This window comes from Cardiocondyla obscurior, linkage group LG05 (assembly GCF_019399895.1).
Source record: "Cardiocondyla obscurior isolate alpha-2009 linkage group LG05, Cobs3.1, whole genome shotgun sequence".
Classification (NCBI taxonomy): Eukaryota; Metazoa; Arthropoda; class Insecta; order Hymenoptera; family Formicidae; genus Cardiocondyla; species Cardiocondyla obscurior.
Genome location: NC_091868.1, coordinates 9379149 through 9398981, shown reverse-complemented (window position 1 = coordinate 9398981; position 19833 = coordinate 9379149). Strand labels below are relative to the sequence as shown.

Sequence of the window (19833 nt, the reverse complement as noted above, 5' to 3'; positions counted from 1 at the left end):
GTTGAAAATAGATCGTTTTCTCATCAGAAATACGTGAATATATTGCCAATTACGTATGGGCTTTCTTTTTAAATCGACGTGCGCGATTTTTATCGCGATCTCTCTTTGTTCGGTTGTTATTACAATAGTTGGTCTACCTTGACAATAAATTGTTAAATTTTCAGTGAATCTTACCTTAAGATAATTTATATGTAGGTACATACAACTATGTGGAATTGCGTTACTTCCTGTTATAATATTAAATGTTCCTCGGAACATAGATTTTACGCGATATTCTTGCATGACACGGGGGAGATGTTTTATGGTTCATAAGTCGCGATTTCATTATTTTTCTTCTCCTTTCACTATGGGTCGTAAAAGTTGCTTGATTAAAACGGAGGATTCAGAACGTTTTGCGGCCGGGCCATAATTGTTGATGAAAATATGCCCCATAGAGCTTGTAACTTTGAAATTTTCCCGCCCACCTGACCTATTACCTCCATGTAAAATGAAAAAGCCGCATAATCGTTAACCCGAGGAATTAGGCCGTACTAACGGAGAGCTGGCGCGTCTTACGTCAAGCTGGAAGCTCGCCAGACTTTTCCAGAAAGACAGAAAAGGCCGCAAATTAGTGATAATGAACGATAATAAAATGATTGATGGAGACTACCGTAAAGAGAGATCTCTCTTCCTGTTATTTAACTCAATTATTTTTCTCACGAGCGTACTTGGCACTAACCTGTCGCATTCTCGAGTTTATCTTTTAATCGCTGGGGTATAAATCTTTTAATGATTGTTCTTTAATAATATTTAGAACGGTATGGTTTACTCTTACGTTTTACCAAAGAATAATGGGGGAAAAAAAAAAGAAGAAAAACGGATCGTGCTCGTAATTCGAGTATGCTATACAGGAAGCTTCCTGCATTGCTACTGCCGCGGTTGTTTCTCCTCCTGTCACACGTGGGTGGGATACGATATGTTTATCGAAAATCGATAATAAGACGAACGTGTGCGTGACATAGTTTTGCTCGTTTGTCGTGGCTTACGATCCACAATGCTCTTCTCTCACGAATTATCCGTTACACAAGCGCCGAGAAGAGATTTCGATTACTTGGAAAAACAAAGCGGTTTGAATCAAATTAAATCCGTGTATTTAAAAAGAAATGATCTCTGGAGCTTCTCTTCCAAATAAAATATTTTTGAGTACGCCAACGATATTTAGAAATATGTTGGAGATGCCGGAAATTATTATTAATCGTAGAGATGCTACAAGTAGGTACCTACATATTGCATAAATATTTTAACAAGCTCACGAAATCAAACGATTTTTAAAGTTATACGCGCACGATGAATTATTCGCTCGCAAATCGATAGATCACGGTGGGCATTATCGTCGATGGGAATATTCGACGATCGGACATGCACACATAAATTGAATAAGAGCAACAGCCAAGCGTCCATCTAATAAATATTTCTGGTCGAGCTCGACATTTTGGTGCGTTTAATTGAACAACGAATAATGCACGCGGGGCATTTCGCGTGTTTATCGGTATTGACTGTTTCCCAGAAAATCCCAGGCCGCTTGTCACAATGGTGACAGCGATGTACCTACTATGCGCTAGTAAGTATTTAGTCTTTAAAAAAGAATGCCCGCGCTTCTAAAAAAATTTTAATTCCTAGAAAAAGTATTTACATACGTGTAATGAAATAGGATATTTAACCCAATTAATATAAATTAGCTTTTTGTATATTGCATATCAAATATGGCGGGATTAAATTTTAATCGCGAACGTCTCGGCGAAGTCAGCTCTTCTAATTACGGAAGATCTCGCTTTTCTCGTTAGTTCAAAATAATATCGAGTCGTCTGTATTTCGAAGACGAAGTTTGCGCAGGAACTGGCGGAGTTTAGGCTATTTATCCGCCGTGAAGCGTTATCCGCAGTTTCGTCTGTGTGTGCATTTCGCCGCGATTAGCGCATGTTCGTTAGTGCTTGGGCGTGAACTTGCACCAGGACCTTCGCCAATCAGTCGGCCAATACCCCGAGAGATATTCCCTTTCAAGAGAACCCTCTAGGATCTTCGTTATAATAAGATACTTTGGGAAGGATGGATGTTCCGGTGACGAAAGTAGAACGCGGAACGGATTGTCGCTTATCGATTTTGCGTTCGGCCACCAGACAGGTTCTGTTATCTCGCTTTATAAATATTTAATTAAGCACACAGGGGAGTTACTCGGTATATGCGGAAGACCGCGCTCGATCGATTCGCGCGTAATGGAATAATGAGATAATTTACGAATGTCGTAAATCGCATTTGAAATTCCGTTTAGACAGATGTTGGGGGACACGAGCAATTTTACGTTCCGCTTAAATATTAATCTGTTTTTTTTTTTAATTTTATTTTTTAAATCAAGTTTAAAAAAAGATATGCAGAATATTTCGTATAATTATTTGCATTAGCAGATTAGTCTGATTGTAACAACTAAACCGGCGCAAACTTGCAGCCTGATTTAATATTTTGTTAAAGATAATATTTCACACGATTGCGTTACTTATTCACGTCTATAAGCCGGGAACCGATCGAGAAGAGCTTTCTGGGACGATGAAAACTGAAATCCCTTCAAGGCCTGCTCCACGTTTCTCTCAGTTTCCTCTCCTTGAGAGGATTCGCCAGGTAGTTGTGCCGCGTCGACCGTAAACTTGCGAACAATCACGATAATGGATGCCTTCTAGGAAAAGTTATAGTTGCGGTGGCGTAATAATCGGCAGGTCGTTGGATAGACGGAGGAATCCTCGAAGAAAGGAAAGAGGGGGAAAGGTGAAAGAAAGACAGAGAGATGGACGAATCTTTTCGGCGGGCTCACAGAAATGACAGATCGGAGAAAAAGCACGGAAACGTGTGGTTGTTTTCGCCGGAAATACGATACCGGGCTAATTTTTTTTGTTTTTTTTTTCTCTTGCTTTTTGCTGCAGCTTGACATTGCGCCGGTTGCAATGGCAACTACCAACGGTATCGCGTATCGCGTTTCTTCTTAAACCAAGAAACGTTTATTTCTTTACGTGTCTGCTGTTCGTTCGGCGGTTGCGGGTGAAAGCTTTCGGCGACGTCGCATATGTCGCGTGTAATTTTAACGTTCGAACGGTCGCGGGTGAAAATTTCTATCGATGACTTTGAACGGGACGAGGGAGCACGTTCCTACCTTTCGGTATATTCAATCATCGTGTGTTATTACATAACGATTATTCAGATTATCGCCATTAATAATCGACAGGTAACAAATCACGTAATCCGCCTTCCACTAGTTACTATCGTTGCCGTTAATTTTTCATGTGCACGCTAATCTTCAATTTTCCAGGCGTCCGGAGGCTGGTGTAATGATCTAGAAAAACGACCTCCACGGTCTCAGGTACACGTAATGGGCACGGGATGTTAGTTACGTATTCCCATTAGAGAGATGCCCGCGTGCATGCCGCGGCCATAATGCGCACAGTGGATTTCTCATTATCGATGTCCGTGATTTATGCTCTGTTATCGTAAGGGACATTGTACACGTAGTGCAGGACCTAATTCGGATTACGCTAAGAGATTACCGTGTAGGCAAAGCATCGGTTCCTCCTGGTCGTTTCCCATTGGCCGCCGAACGCGAACGTGAACGCGAACGCGAACGTCCACTGTATCCATACCGTTTGCATCGGCATGATCGGTCGAGCATGTCGATTGGAAATTTCCAATCCCAGGTGAACCAGCCTATATGGTCGCATATTGATTACATTTCACACACTCCTGAAGCGAAAAAAATATCTGCCTGCTGCGTGCGTATTGTTTTAGTAAAATAAAAGGGGGCAAGAAACGAAAATTTCTTTATTATAAATATATTGCTGTAGACGGTAGGCGTTTCTCTAATTTAAAAAAAAAAGAAGTTTACGAATTATTCTTTGTAAAAATTTGTAGTTGAGGTAAACGTTGTGGTCAATATCACGCTTGAAATTGAAATCGTATTGGATTATATTGAAATCATTTCAAATTGACAAAGTTACTTTTTCGCCGGACGTCTATATGTATATCTAAATGAGGTTTTCGTACTTGAAATAATGGATATTTCTACCATTTGTGTTCAATACAATGCATTTTCCAGCGGCCGAACCGCAACTATATAACGTTCAAAAAAAAAAAAAAATTAAATAAATAAAAAATAAAAAAATTTTTTTAAATAAAATAAATTAAAAAAAAAAAAAAAGAAAAACCAAATTATTGCTCGAAAATATCGTTGCGTGATCGAAGGCATTTCGCGAGATCAAAGCAATCCTATTTTCCGTGGTACGTGCACGAGCTCCGCTGTGGCTTGTCGAACGTTTTTTGTTCCCGCTGTTAGTTGCGAATTTTTCTCGCCATTATCTCGTTTCGCGTCGACAAATTCTTCGGTCTGTCGAAATCATTTGATGTTTATCTGCGTCGGTGACCACGTTTTCAGAATGCATTGTATATTCACGCGATATTACGGGATGCCGCAACGAGGAACGTCCCGTCGGTCGTAAAGCATTTATTAAACGCCTCTCCGACCACGTGCGCGCACATCGTCGTTTTTATATTTTAGTCCATCTTGTATTTCTATTTTTTTTTTTCTTTAAATTTTTATCGCGGTATAAATCATTGTCGTAGTCGCTTTCACTCGGGGAATCGCTCATTCAAGCGTACTTATCGACCAAGATTTTCTCAAGTGCGCCTGTAGCGCACTTTCACGTCGCGCTTCGTCTATTTTTCATTATTTCCCGACGCGCTTCGTTTACCTTCGGCAAGAAAAGCGCCTCCGCGTCTCCTCTTCATCCCGAACATTTACGATGGAAATGGGTCTACGGTGCTCATTTTCAGTCGGGGCTTTTCACAAGTTTAACCGAGAATTGAATCGTTTACCTTTGATCTTATAAAATATTTTTAACATCCACTATTTTGTTTCAAAATCACATCTATTTATTTTAATTGGCAGAGATTTTTATTCATTATTTATGTCCACTTTTAACATTTTGTGAAATTATATAATTTTATTTGAAAACCGAAAAGTAGAGGAATTACATTTGGATAACTTTTAATCATCTTAATATCCTTCCCCACGTTTGCAGAGCCGCCTGAAAAAAAAACGTCTCGTTTAATACAGTATTTAATAAAGTAATTTTTTTTAAATAAGCATACAGTTTATATTACATTAGAGGCGATTTTAATATATATATTTCTAGCTATAAAAGATGTTCCAACGAAGGAGAAAGATTTAATCCACTTTGAAGCCAACGGAAAAATACCTTTAGACGAGATAAGAACGGAATTATAGGAATTTTCCACGCAATATACTTCATTTGAACATTTATTCGAAGGAAAAATATAATGATAAAGCTAGACGGTAAATTTTTTTTTTTTTTTTCGTACGTGTATAATAGTCGCGCTGTTTGTTTGAGAAAAAGAAATAAAAACGCTCTTAAACTTTTCTTTCGGCTTGCATGTAATAATAGAGAGATCGTTGGAAGTACAATCGTTTCTGATATACCTAATAATAGAGAGCCAATTCCAAACTTCTTTCTCTCTCTTTCTCTCTCTCTGCAAGTGTAGTAATATCAGGCGAACGATCCTAAAACTTCCTCTCGATGCGTGGCTTAATAGGGAGGTGCTTCTCGTAGTCTTTTAATATGTGTAATAACGGGGAAACGCCAAACTTTCTTTGCGTTTAACGGCGACGGCAGGCGTCCCGAGTTCTCGGATCCGACTATCCCTGCTGCACAAGACGTTTCGAATGAAAGAGTGTAGGCGGAAGAGGATTCGAGCCGAGTGGCGTGCCGTAGCCGATTGATGATTCGTAACCCACTTTTCGAGCCGCTGACCCAGATGTGAGGGTACCTCGTTTGTAAGATATCCGAGTCCTACCTCTCTTTCTAACACACTTCTCTTCCGCACTCTCTCCGCTCTCGGCCGCTTCGCGGCTGGCAGTAGTCGATTAGTTCACTTTGACAGCGAGAACGTATGGCCGATCTCATTTCTCCGATCGAGCGCGACTTAGGTTACAAGCTTTTCAGGAACAGCCGATTGTTTCTAAAGTGACGCGCGTCAAACTTGCAACACGTCTCATTTACTCGGCTTTAATTGGAATAAATTTCCATATTTAGTTTGAATAACGCTCCGAGTAAACGATTCAAATAACTCGTTATCTTGAATATTTTTATTAAAGGAAAAAAAAAAAAAAAAAAGTAAAACATAATGATGAGTTATTCAATTATGTCACGTAAAGGAGGACAAGAATCGCGCGTAATTTTTCGCAGAACTAAAGCTACGTTATATTATTAATGCTAATTGATGTGAACCATTTAAAAACCAGCATAAAATAAAAAAAAAAAAAAAACGTCCTTCGCTTAGCAATTCTTTGCATGCGAAGAGTTATTACCGCGGATATTTTAAGCGGAGCGCATTTTAAACGAGCGACTTATCGCTCGATGAATCATCGACGCGATCGTTACTCCATTTTTCTCTGATGATTCATTGTGTAAGTGAAGGTGATATCGGCGAAACGCGTGATGCTTTATCAACATTATCTGATGTAGATTACTGTATCATATGTAAAAATAGCTTTGATAGGGAGTAATTTATGTCTTTTCTCACCTGCAGTTCTATGTCAAACCTTGAAGTAACACTTGATTCAATCTCTCTCTGTCGAAATTCACATCTTTTTATCAAACACATACTCGGACAAAAACCCGGCAATTTTTTTTCAAATTTAAACAAAAAAAACTCATCAAAAAATTAAAATTTGCTTACTTAATTTTTTTTTTTTTTATAGAAATTTGATTAGGCTTTCCTCCCTCGAAAGTAAGATCAGAAAGTCATAAAATCTTTCTCTCTTTGTAATCTACCGCTTTAGACTCGGTCATATTTCACGGTGCAGCAAGCACGAGGAAGGAGAAAGAGACAGAGAAAGCAGGTCCAGGATTTGTTTATGAAATTTATGCTAAGTCAGGGTATAAGAAACCCGGATAAGCACCGGGCAGGCAGGCAAGCAGGTAAATTCGTCTCTGTCAGTCAGCGTTGCGGGCTGCGGGCGCGGCGGGTCGTCCTCCCCCGCTTTCCCTCGCTCGTTCCCTGGCTTTCTCTTAAGATCCTCTCGCCGAAATGTGAGTTTGTGACAGCGTCGTTGTTCGCCGGAAGGAACGACACCGCCGCGCGCCGCGCATTGTATTGTATATATCGGTGTGCGCGTAGTATCGAAAGGAGATAAGGAGTGGGAGATCGGGGCAGGGTGAACGTGGAGGCGCCGGGTGGACGGCAAAAGAGGGGATCGGATACCCGTCGTGGGGGTAAAACGGAGAACGGGTAGGGAGACCCCACGTCGCAGAAAACCGAGAACGGTGTAACGTTGCACCGACCAGCAGCGGCACCAGATTCAGTATTGTTCCGGCCGCGATCTCGTTCGGTCGTTCTTAACGAAAGCTCGCGCTGGTTTACGCTTCTTCAGGATCGCCGTGACCGCTTATTTTCCCGGCCTACTTTCGTTCCGGCTCGCAAAACGCGTTTTGAACTTGATCCCTCCGCTCGCAGTCGCGGCTAGTTATGAACATGGGCTAGATCGCAGTTTCTTTTGTAAAGGGATCGGTGGAGTAATGTGTCGCGATAAATAAAATAATCGAAGCGCGGGAGTTATTAGTACCGGAGTGGCGGTGGCTGTGCAAGTGCCGAATTAATACCGTCGAAAGATCGTGCGCCTAGTAGAGCATTAGTGGCGCATTCCGCGGATATTGTAAAATGAGCCCGGCCTCCCAGGGCGCCTTGGAGGTGGAGCGTTACATCGGCAGTTGTCTGATTTCGTCCAACTTACGCGCTGGACTGCACGGTAAGCCCGTGCCCGTCTGTAGGAAGCAGCAGGAGCAGGCAGCGACGGGACGCGGCGGAAAAGCGCGCAATGGTTACAATGGAGGACAGAATTATTCCGGGCTGGCCGATCAACAGCAGGGTCAGGTGCAATACGGTGGTCCGGGTGGCTGGACGGGCGCGCCGTTGATATCAATGACGTCGAGTCCGCGCAGATGTAATCAGCGTTTATCGCCGTCACTAAGCCAGCAGCAGCAGCAGCAGCAGCAGACGTGCGGCGATCAACAGCAGGTGTCATCGCCGGGTAGTCATCCACACAAAAATCCTCTGTCAAGATTAGCGATTCATACTCAGGGCGCGCCTCTGATTCTAACCGGACGGTTGTACAACCGTGGCAAGGTGCACAGTAATAATAGCGGCAACAACAGCGGCGGTTCTAACGGCAACGTTAATACGTCGACGTGTAACAACGTCGCCGGGAATTACGCTCACAGCACCGCGAACTCGTTCATGACGAACAACGCGAACGCTGCGACGAGATGTCCGGCATCGCGAATTCCTTCCCAAAGGCCGGCAGAAGTTACCGCGAAGAAACCACCGACGATAGTATCTTCGAACTCGAAAGCAACGGCGACGAACGGCGACTGTTCCTCTTCCACGTCGAAGGAAAATTCTGGGACGTCGAATATCGCCAACATCGACTCGCTGAGCATCGCGAGCGACGAGAGCTCCGGCTCCAACAATTCAGAGAATAGTCTGCCACGCATCATCAAGCCTCGCAAGCGTAGAAAGAAAGATCGCAAGCCGCCGAACAACGTAATCGCGAGCGGCGTCGACGCGATTAAACCGGAGGAGCCGCAAGTGCAGCGGCAGCAGCTTGCAGGTTGCGTAACCGCCGCTGGGGAACAGTCCAACCTAGCTGGAGTGAAATCGTACGTGCCGACCTGTTACGAACCAAGGATCTACGAAGCGGCCGCGCCGCACCTAAGGAACTATCGCAGGCCACCGATCGGCCATCGTGAAAATACCTACGGCGGCTGTAGAGCGCCGTCGATGCAGATTGAAATAGCCGACGTCAGACCGCAGCGGTACGTGCACCACCGGCATCATGTGCAAGTGAAAGTGCTAGACGACAACCGTAATGTGATCGCGGCACCGATACACGCCACGGCACCGCCCAAGAACTACCGGCATCATCACGCCAACGATCACTGTAGCGGCAACCTGCCGCGGCGTTACGTTCACGAATACCCGGCCGAATCTTGCGAGGACGCGGGAAGAAGAGATAGACTGGGTCCGTGTCAATGTCGATACTGCGACCCGGCCGGCCTGATCTGGGACGTCGACCGAAACGGTTACTCTCCGTTCCTGACGACGAATATGTCGGCGCCGCCGGGACCTCCGCCTCCGCCGCCGCCGCCGCCGCCGGCGTCATCCGGCGTCGAGTACTGTCGTGCTAATCACTTCGGTCAAATACCATTGTTCCTGGCGTCCACATGTACGAGTCTTGAAGAACGCGCCCTCGATAGAGTGTTCGACGAGCATTCTCGGCCACACGACGACAGGAGAGACGCGAGGCCTAGCGCCGGCTCCGCCGGCGTGATGCTCAGGCGCAGCTGGAGCGACCCGACGAGTTATTTCAGCTACGCCGAGGAGATATCTGCCCCGGCAAGAGACGTCGGAGTGATCGGCGATCGAGGCGGACAGTTTGAAAGTGGAAGGCACAAACGAACTCTCTGGCGCGGCGACAGCATTGGGAGCGCGCCACTTAGTTTGCCGGCGAACGCGAATGCCGCGAATCTGACCGCGGCGTCCGCCGTCTCCCCAAAGGGTCTCGAAGTGTCTACGGAGATTATCACGTCGCCCAATGGCCATCGGGATCTTGAAATCAAATTCTACTCGTCACCGTCGCCTGCCGAACGTCTCGCCGAGGAAGACAAGTCGTCGTCGAGTTTCACCGGGGAGGCCGATGACGACGACAACGAAGACGACGACTTTAGCGATATATGGAGTTACCACGAACTGAAGCTTCAGCAGGATTTCCGTACGTTGCTCCAGGCAGAAGAGTAATGAATCGTCAACGTTATCTAAACGAAGGATATTCTCGAGCGTGACAGGCGCTCGCTTGTTTGGTCGCGCGAACTTGCGGGAGGAGTGCGAAGTGAGAGGGAAACGACAATGACGGAAACGCCGCCGGGGAAAGAAAGAAAAGAAAAAAGAAAAAAAAAAAAGAGAGTGCGCGGGTGTTGAATGGTGACGGTATTTGGCCCTGTTTCGAATTAAAGTGACACGAGAGAGAAACCCAGGCGAGATTTCGACTCGTCAGCTGTTGTGCGTCCGCCCGCAAGAGCTTTTTCGTATGGTTGAAACCTTGAAGAGGCCGGAGTTTCCGCGCGAATGATGGTATCGTTAGCTTCAGCAGGATAGCGTCGACGGCGAAAAAGAAAAAGAGGCTTCTCGTCGCCAACGATATTCGTAGTATACGTGACGTGATGAGACGTCGTGAGATGCACGCAATGCCGCACGCCACGCGCCGTCCTTCATTACTCCACTGATCTCTTCTGCGTTCATCTCGCGTCGATTGACTTTAGTAACCGAGAAACCGCGTCGATCAGCCTTGCCGCAAACGTGCTAATTTCGAGATATCCGAAGAACGTGTTACTCGCGCGCGTATTGTACGTGCATACGCGCGAGCGTGCTTGAATATGCGTTACGCACGTGATCGCAACTGCAGGGTCTTTTAAACGCATAATTTTTCTTCAGAGGTTCTAATACTATGATCGTCGTCGATTATGTAATCGGTCATCCCTCTTGTATTTTTTTTTCTCTTCGAACGCGCGCAAGATTTTTTTTTTTTTTTTTAAGACGAGAGAAGTGACGGAGAACGTTAATTAAGTCGGATTATTAGAGAATAAATAATCGCGCGTCTACATCTGCTTTTTAAAATTAATTCCTGATTTCGAATCGTGCAGTGGTTTTCGTCGAGTTTTTAATTTGCATCGGCAAATTGAAAAATCCTGATCGATTGACGTTATTAATTTATAAATGGAAAATATTTCGCTAATTCAGATTAGATGTTAAGTAGTTTTTACTAATTTTTGCAACCGACGCAATTATATTCGTGAAATAACCTAAGCTGAAAAAGATTATGCGTAATAGAAGCTCACGAGCCAAGAAGCGATGGAACATAGAAGTTGGAGAGAGGCGAAAGAAGCGAGGAATAAAACATGTAACGCGTTTTTGATATTTTATGTATTGCCAATAGGAATATCGGAAAGCCTTCGCCGTGCCCTTTCGTAGACGTGGGACCACTCATCTATCTCTTATGCTTTGAGTCTATATCAGTTTTCCGATCGATTGCCTTTACACGATGATTATCTTATCATGAATTTATTCTATCTCATTCCACGATCCTACGCCCAATTTTTCTACGTCATTGTATCTTGGCTCCGACGCATATATTACCTACACTGTTAAATTCATAGGGTCATTTTTAATCTTTTTAATTTGATTCGAATACGCATTAATTTTTTTTTTTTTTAATTGCATAATTTATATTAAAATAATAAATTTCAATGCAAATTAAGATTGAAAATTGTTACGTGTTTTTAACTATAAGACAATTCAAACCGCTATATTTAGCGGATCAATGGCGATTGAAATTACGATTAAATTTGACGCTGTGCGTTAAACAAACTGCGCGAAATTGACGTGTATTAATATCAAACTATCGCTTCGCACATAATTAGACAGCGGTTATTTGTTCCCCGATGTCCGATTACCGATTCACGAAATGGCGATTCGTCCTCGAAAGGCCTCTTGAAGCATTTTGTGGCTCGAGCAGCAGTTAATAGAAATTGTCGATCGAAATTATTCTAAACGCGAGCGAGCTCGTTTTAGCCTCGCGAACCGCGTTTCAGTTACGCGTCGCGCCATTCATGTCGAGACGTCGCGTGCGGTGCCTAAATGGCACATCCGGAAAAACTAGTTTTCAACGGTTGCGCCAGCCACGGGGGCTTAATCATGAGAATGAAGATGTACATTCGCGCGCGGATGCACGTCCCGTTTGATGATGCATTAACACGCTCGCGTGGACGCGAAATACGCTAGCTTTTTTTCGCCGCCGCCGCCGCCGCTATCATCGCCGCCGATACAAGACTAGTAGTGGCGACGTGATCGTTTAAAACATAACGTAGCAATTAATTGAAAGAACGACGAACGGTCCAGTCCGTTGCCCGGCCACCGCCCCCGCTGCCGTCGATCGTAATCGACGTTTGCACCTTCCACCTCGCCTTCGCGCCCGATCGCTCTCGATAGTAGGTCGAACTGTTCCCTCGGCAAAGAGAGAGAATCTTCATCATCATCTTCTCGCGAAAGGGGCCCGCCTCGCGTGAAAGGAGCTACCGTCCGTACTGGTAACTGCGTTTAATCGCGCGCTATCGCCGCGTTTTATCGGATAACTCGACGCAACGGTTCAGTCTCGGAGTCGAGCGCCGATAACCGGCCGGCTAGCTCTTCGGGTTCGTTACATTGTTTCGCGTTTCCTCCGGTTTCTTCTCGCGCGAGACCGCGCGCCGTTTACCGTTGCCTCCGCTAAATAACGGCAAGCGGACCAGATCAAGCGTTATTGATTTCTTTAGTATCAATATAATCAAGTGGAACTATCGTTCTCGTCATTCCGTGTCGACCTGTCCAAGTTAGACGGCAGATATTGTCGTACGTTCCGTTACGAGATATCTAACTCGTCCGAAATTCATGTCGCTGCTCATTCGCGAAATTTTCTTTTTCCCCTTTTACTCTTGTCAGATCTTTTTTTTTTTTTTTTTTAATCCGTCGTAAATTCGGGAGATAATTTTAGACCGTTCTTTGTCGAGAATGTTAATGTGATCGGTTGATTATCGCGGCGCTCGATGAGCGACGGGTGGAAGGCGCGGCGGAATCAGGCGTTCTATATCGGAGATATTACCGTATATCTACATTAGCGAAAGGCCATCGCGCAGATTTACACAGCCGTAGAAGCGAGTAAACGTAGAAGCGAGTCGGCCAGTCACACCCGCACACATAAACGCACGTATGCACAGGTACGCCGTGTCTATCGGAAGCAGCATCGTGATCGGCCGACTCGTTCTTCTGTAAATCTGCGCTCGATGATCGAGAAAGGATATCTTGGCCGAGAGGGCCGAGGGCCCGCGACGAATTCCACGAATCGCGCGTCATTTTGTATGCGATATTACGAAAAGTACCACTTGTTTCCGTTCCTCCGCGACATTATCCGTCAACTAGACGAACGAGATATTGCGAGCCATCCGGCGTTATCATTTCACGTGTGGCACGCGAGCGTGCGCACATACACACACATATACATCTACACCTGACACATTAAACTCGATAAACCACCTATCGTTAGATCGTAAGTCTAGAAGTTAAGGCGACCCATTTAGATTATTATTCATTGTCTATATGTGTATAGAAAAAATCGCGTGAAGACAGCTCGCCTTTTGTTGCATGATTTCGAAGCGCGCGATGGAGAAACATGACGCCGATGATTCGAGGTATGATCGAGAAATGCAATAGGTGTTTTCGAATGCGTATTTTTTGCGTACGATACGTGCTTCGGTTTGAACGAACGAAAAAAAAAAAATAAATATATATTCACAAATAATGGAAGTAATTTTTTTTTTTTTTTTTGGCTGACGCTACTAAAAAGTGAAATTTGCAAGAATACCGCGCTGTTTTTCGTTGCAGTAAAAAAAATGTATATATATATATATATGTATATATATGCACGTAGATATATATGTGCATGTGTATGTTTATATGTATAACAAATACAAACGCTGCAATCGGGGGGACACTGGTTTGGCGTTCCAGTTTTCCGAGATATATAACGCGGTGGAATTATTCATGAATATTTATAGCAGCCGCTTCTTCAAAAAGAAACGCGCTCGGATTAAACTAGGAGGAAACCGATGAAATCTTGTTAGTATTCAGTACGTTCACGGTGCTGGGCATACGAAGGGCAGGCCATAAAAGTTCGACAACGGCGACGACGACAATGTCCGTTTGGGTTGTAACGGGGTGTGCGCTTTGTGCCGAGTTTGACGTACGTAGCGAACGCACGTTTTCCGAGTGAACGCGAAGAATGATATTAGCAATATTTCTCTCTTGCTGGCGAGTCGCACCTTGCGTGGCAAGTTTTATTGCCGAGTGGCGACAGATAAATATTGTCCTTGGTTCCTTGTTAAGGCGAAGCGCGCGCGCGCGACGCATCAATGTACAATCGTGCAATACGCACGCGAGGAAATCGCATGCGAGAAAGAAAAAGTCAGGGAGAGAGAGAGAGAGCGAGCGCGCGCGCGTTTGTCTATGTATGCCTGTGCGAGCGAGTGAGAACGAGAGACTCTTTTAATAATATCGTCGTCGGTATTTTTCTTCGAAGATTCCTACAAGTTGCATCCGAAGGAAAAGGCCTGCCGTTCGCAAATGTTCGTTCATGTTTTATCCAATGCGTGCGATGCTCGTCGATGTTGTTGTATGTCGACATATTTTCGGTTGTACTTAATGTCGTTGCGTGAATGTGTTGCGCGAGTGCATCAAACGTAGTGTCCGACGGAAACGTGAAACACACGTCGAGAGCTGATTTAAGTCAAGTGACTATGACATAAGTTTATTTTAAAACTAAGTCGTAAAGACGTTTTTTTTTTTTTTTTATTTCTACGAATAAGCGGCCTTTCTTATCGGAGGTCTCAACGAACACGCTAAATGTCGTATCGTCTAACAAATTTAAATGGAAACAAGTTTAATGGTGCGGCAATCGTCAAAATTTGTCGTGAGAAAGAACACAGGAATAACGTAGCGTGTTTGTTACACACCTCTTCGCGAGGAATGGCGGCTTTAGTCCGAAAAGATTTAAGTGTTTCTCTATGTCGGATAGGACGAACGATACCTGCTGGATTTAACCGCGAATCCTGTTACGAACTGTTTTCTACCGACACGTCATCGGAAGCGACTTAATTTATTAACCATTCTCTAAGCACCGAAAGAAATTTTGTGAAGACGCGAATGCGAATGTCGCCACTGACAAAAGTGAGAATTGACAAATAAAAGAAAGAAAGAAAGAGAACGATTTGCGTACAGTTATGTTTTTAAAAAAATTCCAACATCGTTGAAAATACTCTCGAATATTTTATTTCTGCTCCCCGTGTCGGCCGTTGACCGTTTTGGTTCTCTCTTCCTTCTGCTTCTCTTTTATATATTTATTTCATCGTCAATTGACATTAATAATGTATTGTGATAATGCAACGATGTAACATACACCCTCTCCCCCGTACACACATACACACGGAAACACGTGCATGTATATAGATACCGATACTCGACTTTGCTTCGTCATAATAGACTGATCAACCAAGCCGGCCTACCGCGTCGTCCGTAGTGCTGGTTGCACTAACTCAAATCACCCTGTTTCGAAGAATCAATAAAACATCTCTAATTTATTCATGTCATTACTTTTATCACGTCTCGTTTATAAATCCATATTAGATTAATAAATGTAAATTGTATCAGCCAGCAGTTTAGACAGCGATTCTTATACTGTTAATCCAATATCTCGCCGATCGTATCGTCCACAACTCAAGCAGCCTGAATCTCCGTAGCGTGATATTGCCCGTAATGCAAGTAATTTTCAAGTTGGTTAATTATTCTTTTAGTGACGCGGCTTTTCCGCGATAATTGTGTAATTACGATGTTTCGCCGTGGGTGGCACGATATTATCTATCCGAGTGCCGTTTACGCGGTGTAATTTCTCAAGAAATCCTACCGATTTCATCGGCAGTTTTGCATCGCCGCCCCCCGACGCCTTCGCGTCGACGAGCGAACGCACCGATTCCACCGGGAATCGGTTTATGCACTTGCATAAGGCCGACGCCAGACCGTCACTCGACGACGGCGAATGTAATCCGAACGATCTCCTCTTCCTTATCTCGAAATTGAGTAATGGCCCCTTAGCCGGTTCGCGTGTGGGTTGGTAAACTGCTATAATTCGCCCACGTTCCCGCACTCCCTCTAATACTGTTAACATTATCTCTTTACATGTCTATCGCGCCCCTTTTTTTTTTTTCTCTTCTCGACGGTCCTCGTGACTGCGTTAATCCTTATGATTTACTCGGCGCATTTATTGTAAATCTCTGTATTCAGGGATAAAAGAAACTTTGCTGTGTTTCTTAACAACAGCTACGAAAGAGAAACTCGTAAAAAAAAAAAACCTACGCTAACTGATTACATTTTTGTAATATATTCATTTTAATTTATGAGAGAGAATCTCGACGACACATTTGTGTGCCATAAGAGTATATTTTAAGAGGCGCGCCATTTCCAGTCAATTTGCATTTGAATACGAGCGTCATAATGGCCTGAACTTTGCATACGTGACCTTGTCGCGTGTATCATGAGCAAAATGTGCCTGGAAGAACGTCGTCATTTCGCCATACGGTCGCTCTTTCTCTTTCTCGTGTCTCGCTCGCTCTTAATTACGTCTATTAATTCGGAGCATCGTTCACTATACGAACGAAGATGCGGTTGCTCAATAACGTTTACGACGTATTTTATAATTCGTTGAGGGGCAAATTAACATATACGGTTTATAAAAATTGTCAGTTTCCGATTTTTTAATATATATATATATATTTTTTTTTTATTTCTTGACCGCCGATCAATAATATTTTTTTTTTTTGGCCAAAGTTATTTCACGTTGTTTTGTAATTTAATTTTATAATGGATAGACGCGACCCGTATACATTCGTCTGCGTTTTAATATACGTATGTTCTAAACTCGCATTATTACTCGCGAATAATTGATATCCATTAGTTATTCTGAATAATTATTTGAATAACTATTGTTGAGTGATATATTCGAATCATAAATATTCATTATCTCATTATTGTTTGCGAGATGTAAAACGGTACGGCTGCAAGCCGCAAACCAAATCGTAATTTATTCTTTAATGAGAAAAAGACGTAATCCAATCTTTTTGAAATTAAGCTTAATTCTTATAAATCGTTTTTAATAAATACGCAGAACGATTCGGCATGTTTACGCACCGTAGAAGCTCTCGTGTAAGCAAGAAGACTTCTTTCAGTAAGGAGCGGCGATTATTATAAGAGCGATAAGTGTGCGGTGGTTGCGCGAGCGAGAAGTGGATCTCAAAGCGGCGCGGCATGGCGGTCGCGAAAGAAGCGCTTATTAACCACCATAAAGTAATTGCCGAAGAATACTTCGGAGTTATATTTTACAGCTTTGAGTGCCGCTGGTCGCGATGTTTCCCTCTAACTTGGCGAGTTAAAATTGAATTTTGGATAGCTACCTTCATCCCGCTTTACCTGCTAGCAATTTCAAAGGGGGATTATTGTGAATGCTTTTTAAACATTTTTTTTCTTTCTTTTTTATTCACTTCCGGCCAGCTATTAGCTTCAAATATTAAAATGTTTGAATAGACGTTGCCCATATTCGTTAATTACGACTGGCGCTCGTTCGCGTATTGTGTTAATTACCGTTACATGCTTACTAGACTGTTAAATAAATTAACTCTGCCGAGTTAAAGTGTAGACCCGCTGTAACTTTCAGCTTTTTCGCTGACTCCTCGCAAACGTGTTATTTCTCCGGGGGAGAGCTTCTACCCGGGGATTTTGCGTAGAATTTATTGCCGCCGCACCGCTGCTGGCATAAATCGCGAATTTAACGGGCGCGTTCATTCCTCGAAATTCGTTCGATGAGCCCCCCGGCCCGCGGTGGAAAAAGTATCGAGTTTCAACATTTTCCCTCCCCTCCCCCGCAAGGCGGAAGCGCTGTTGTTTTGCGCGGCTTGTAAAAATAAGGTTCATCTAACAGTATTGAAAAGTTTTTAACGATTTACCGCTGGAGCCGTCAAAGCCGTAATTCCTGCCCGTTTTACTCTCCGATACCGTACCATTTCCACCGATGCTATCGAATAGGTGCCGTCGGATTAAGATCGACCGCGATTAACGTTGAGCGGCAAGTGTTTCTCTGCAAGTCGGCATGCAGCTCTGACTTTTGTACCTTTTTTTTACTTTTTGTTTTTCTTCCCCCCTTTTTTTTTTTTTTTTGCGCTTTGCGCTTTCAATAAATGTTAAAAGTAACCATTAGGTAAGCCGCGATAAGCCTTCAATCGAATAATAACTACGAGGGTGATAATAACTATTAAGTTTTCAGTTTGAAATAGATTCGCTCAGTGATATTGCATAGCTTAGCGTTATTGGATGATCTCGGGCAACGTCACTGCGAGAGTTTACGAGCGCGCGCGACGATACACGTGTTATTACAGCGCGCGGTAAACTAATGGTAGCGAAATGTTATCGGGTGGACCGCGTTGCCGGCCGTGCCCGTCGTTGACATCGCGCCGCACTTATGCCACCGGGGTTATCGTGTTACGCATTCGCGTGGCATTCCAGCCACCTGGCTCTTCTGTCGGTGGCAGGTTACACGTAAATCATCACTTGAACCACTTGAAATGTTGACCCGTAATCGTATACCCAGCGGGCAGCCAGTCCGCTTGTGATTTCGTAAAAGCATCTCGGATTCGTGTCAGCTTTTCTTATCTCGCGACGGCGGACGCTTGGTCGGAAATATCGCGTTCAAGTGGCGAAAAACGAGCGGGTCTCTCTCTCTCTCTCTCTCGTTTCGAAAGTTCCGAGAGGCCGCCGGATGACAGGCGGGACGGAGAGAAAGAGGAGGCTCTAATACGCCGTGTCAAACACGTACGATATGTCACGCACACGCTTGTAAAAGATATTAGTATAGCTTCGCTAATACCGAGGATATATATTATTCCCACGATGGTTCCGCCGCTTTTGCAGGGTCCATAAAGTCGAGAGATTAGCATAGGACGCAGGACGAGACGCTCGTGACGCGCACGTCATACTTTGCGACGGAATATATCCACGGCATTGTTGCGCGTGTCATAAAATCTGTTTGGCTCCTCATTCGCTTTTGTCGAGGACGGTTCGTCTTTTTTACTCCCCTACCGTTATCTCTCCGCGGTTCCCTCAATAGTTATCAACAGGGATTATATGCCCGACACTTCCGCGGCGCGTTTCCCAGCGTGTCGCCGCGCGGCGGTGCAACCTTTACGCATTAATCGCCGCTATTGTTAGCGTCCAAGTCTTTGCCTCGCGATTTAGTAGTTGTCTCGCGCAACACGCGACTGGCCGTCCCGGAACCCCCGTAGGACTGAATTTACAGTTTTCCAGTCTCGCAGCCGCGCGAATGTATCTTCCTTAACACAAGGTAGCTGCGAAATTAACGGCGGTCGCGCGGACTTTATGATCGTCAGGATCTATCTCCCCATCCTTCTACACGGGCTCTTAATTCCTTTCCGATATCCGCGGATAGACGTTTATTTTCCTTTTGCGCTCGCATAGGCGCGTATCGGACGCCCGTGACTTGCGGCTTACGCTCCTCGTATCCCATCGATTATACTTTCATCCTGTTTCTGGGGAGGTGAAGGAGAGAAGGCGGTGAACGGGACGAGAGAGGAGTACTTTGTATATTCGATTTTGTCGAAATCGTGATCGAGAAACGCCGCGGCGGGGCAATATCGTGGGAATAGCCGACAATGCGCGACGCGCGGAGCGAAGGCGGAGGTTTACAGTCATAAACGCGACCACTCCTATTTAATCAAATTTTAATTCCGCTCGTGTCTGCTTAGCATAAGCGGCAGCAATGCCGTTACACAATGCGCCAGTTTAGTTGAGCCGAGAGTGGCTGATATTCATCTCATTTACCCGACGATCTCCAGATTACCAATCCACTCTGAGTGCATTGTTTGCTGCTGCAGAAACCAACAAGTTGCATTATCGGGAGTTCCTGCCTGTACAATTTAATGTTATCGCGGGAGATATGCGTACCGAGTGCCTACCATTTCTATCGAATCTACCGTTAATCCCTTGGCAAACGTTACATCGATCTTCCCTCAAGTGGAAATTTAATGCGAGATC

At 44.4% G+C, this 19833-nt stretch overlaps 2 protein-coding genes across 4 annotated transcripts in view; both read left to right on the top strand.

Moving 5' to 3' along the window:
• LOC139102730 (CCR4-NOT transcription complex subunit 6-like) overlaps positions 1–19833 on the top strand; it is a 318650-nt gene that overhangs the window by 27377 nt on the left and 271440 nt on the right. The window lies entirely within an intron of this gene.
• LOC139102723 (uncharacterized) lies at positions 6785–15317 on the top strand. The gene has a single exon (XM_070656834.1). It carries the CDS (start codon positions 7756–7758, stop codon positions 9889–9891), a length of 2136 nt encoding a protein of 711 aa, XP_070512935.1. The 5' UTR covers positions 6785–7755; the 3' UTR covers positions 9892–15317.

Excerpts from the sequence above, each read along its gene's own strand:
- LOC139102723 (XM_070656834.1), top strand. The coding sequence starts at position 7,756 with ATGAGCCCGGCCTCCCAGGGCGCCTTGGAGGTGGAGCGTTACATCGGC.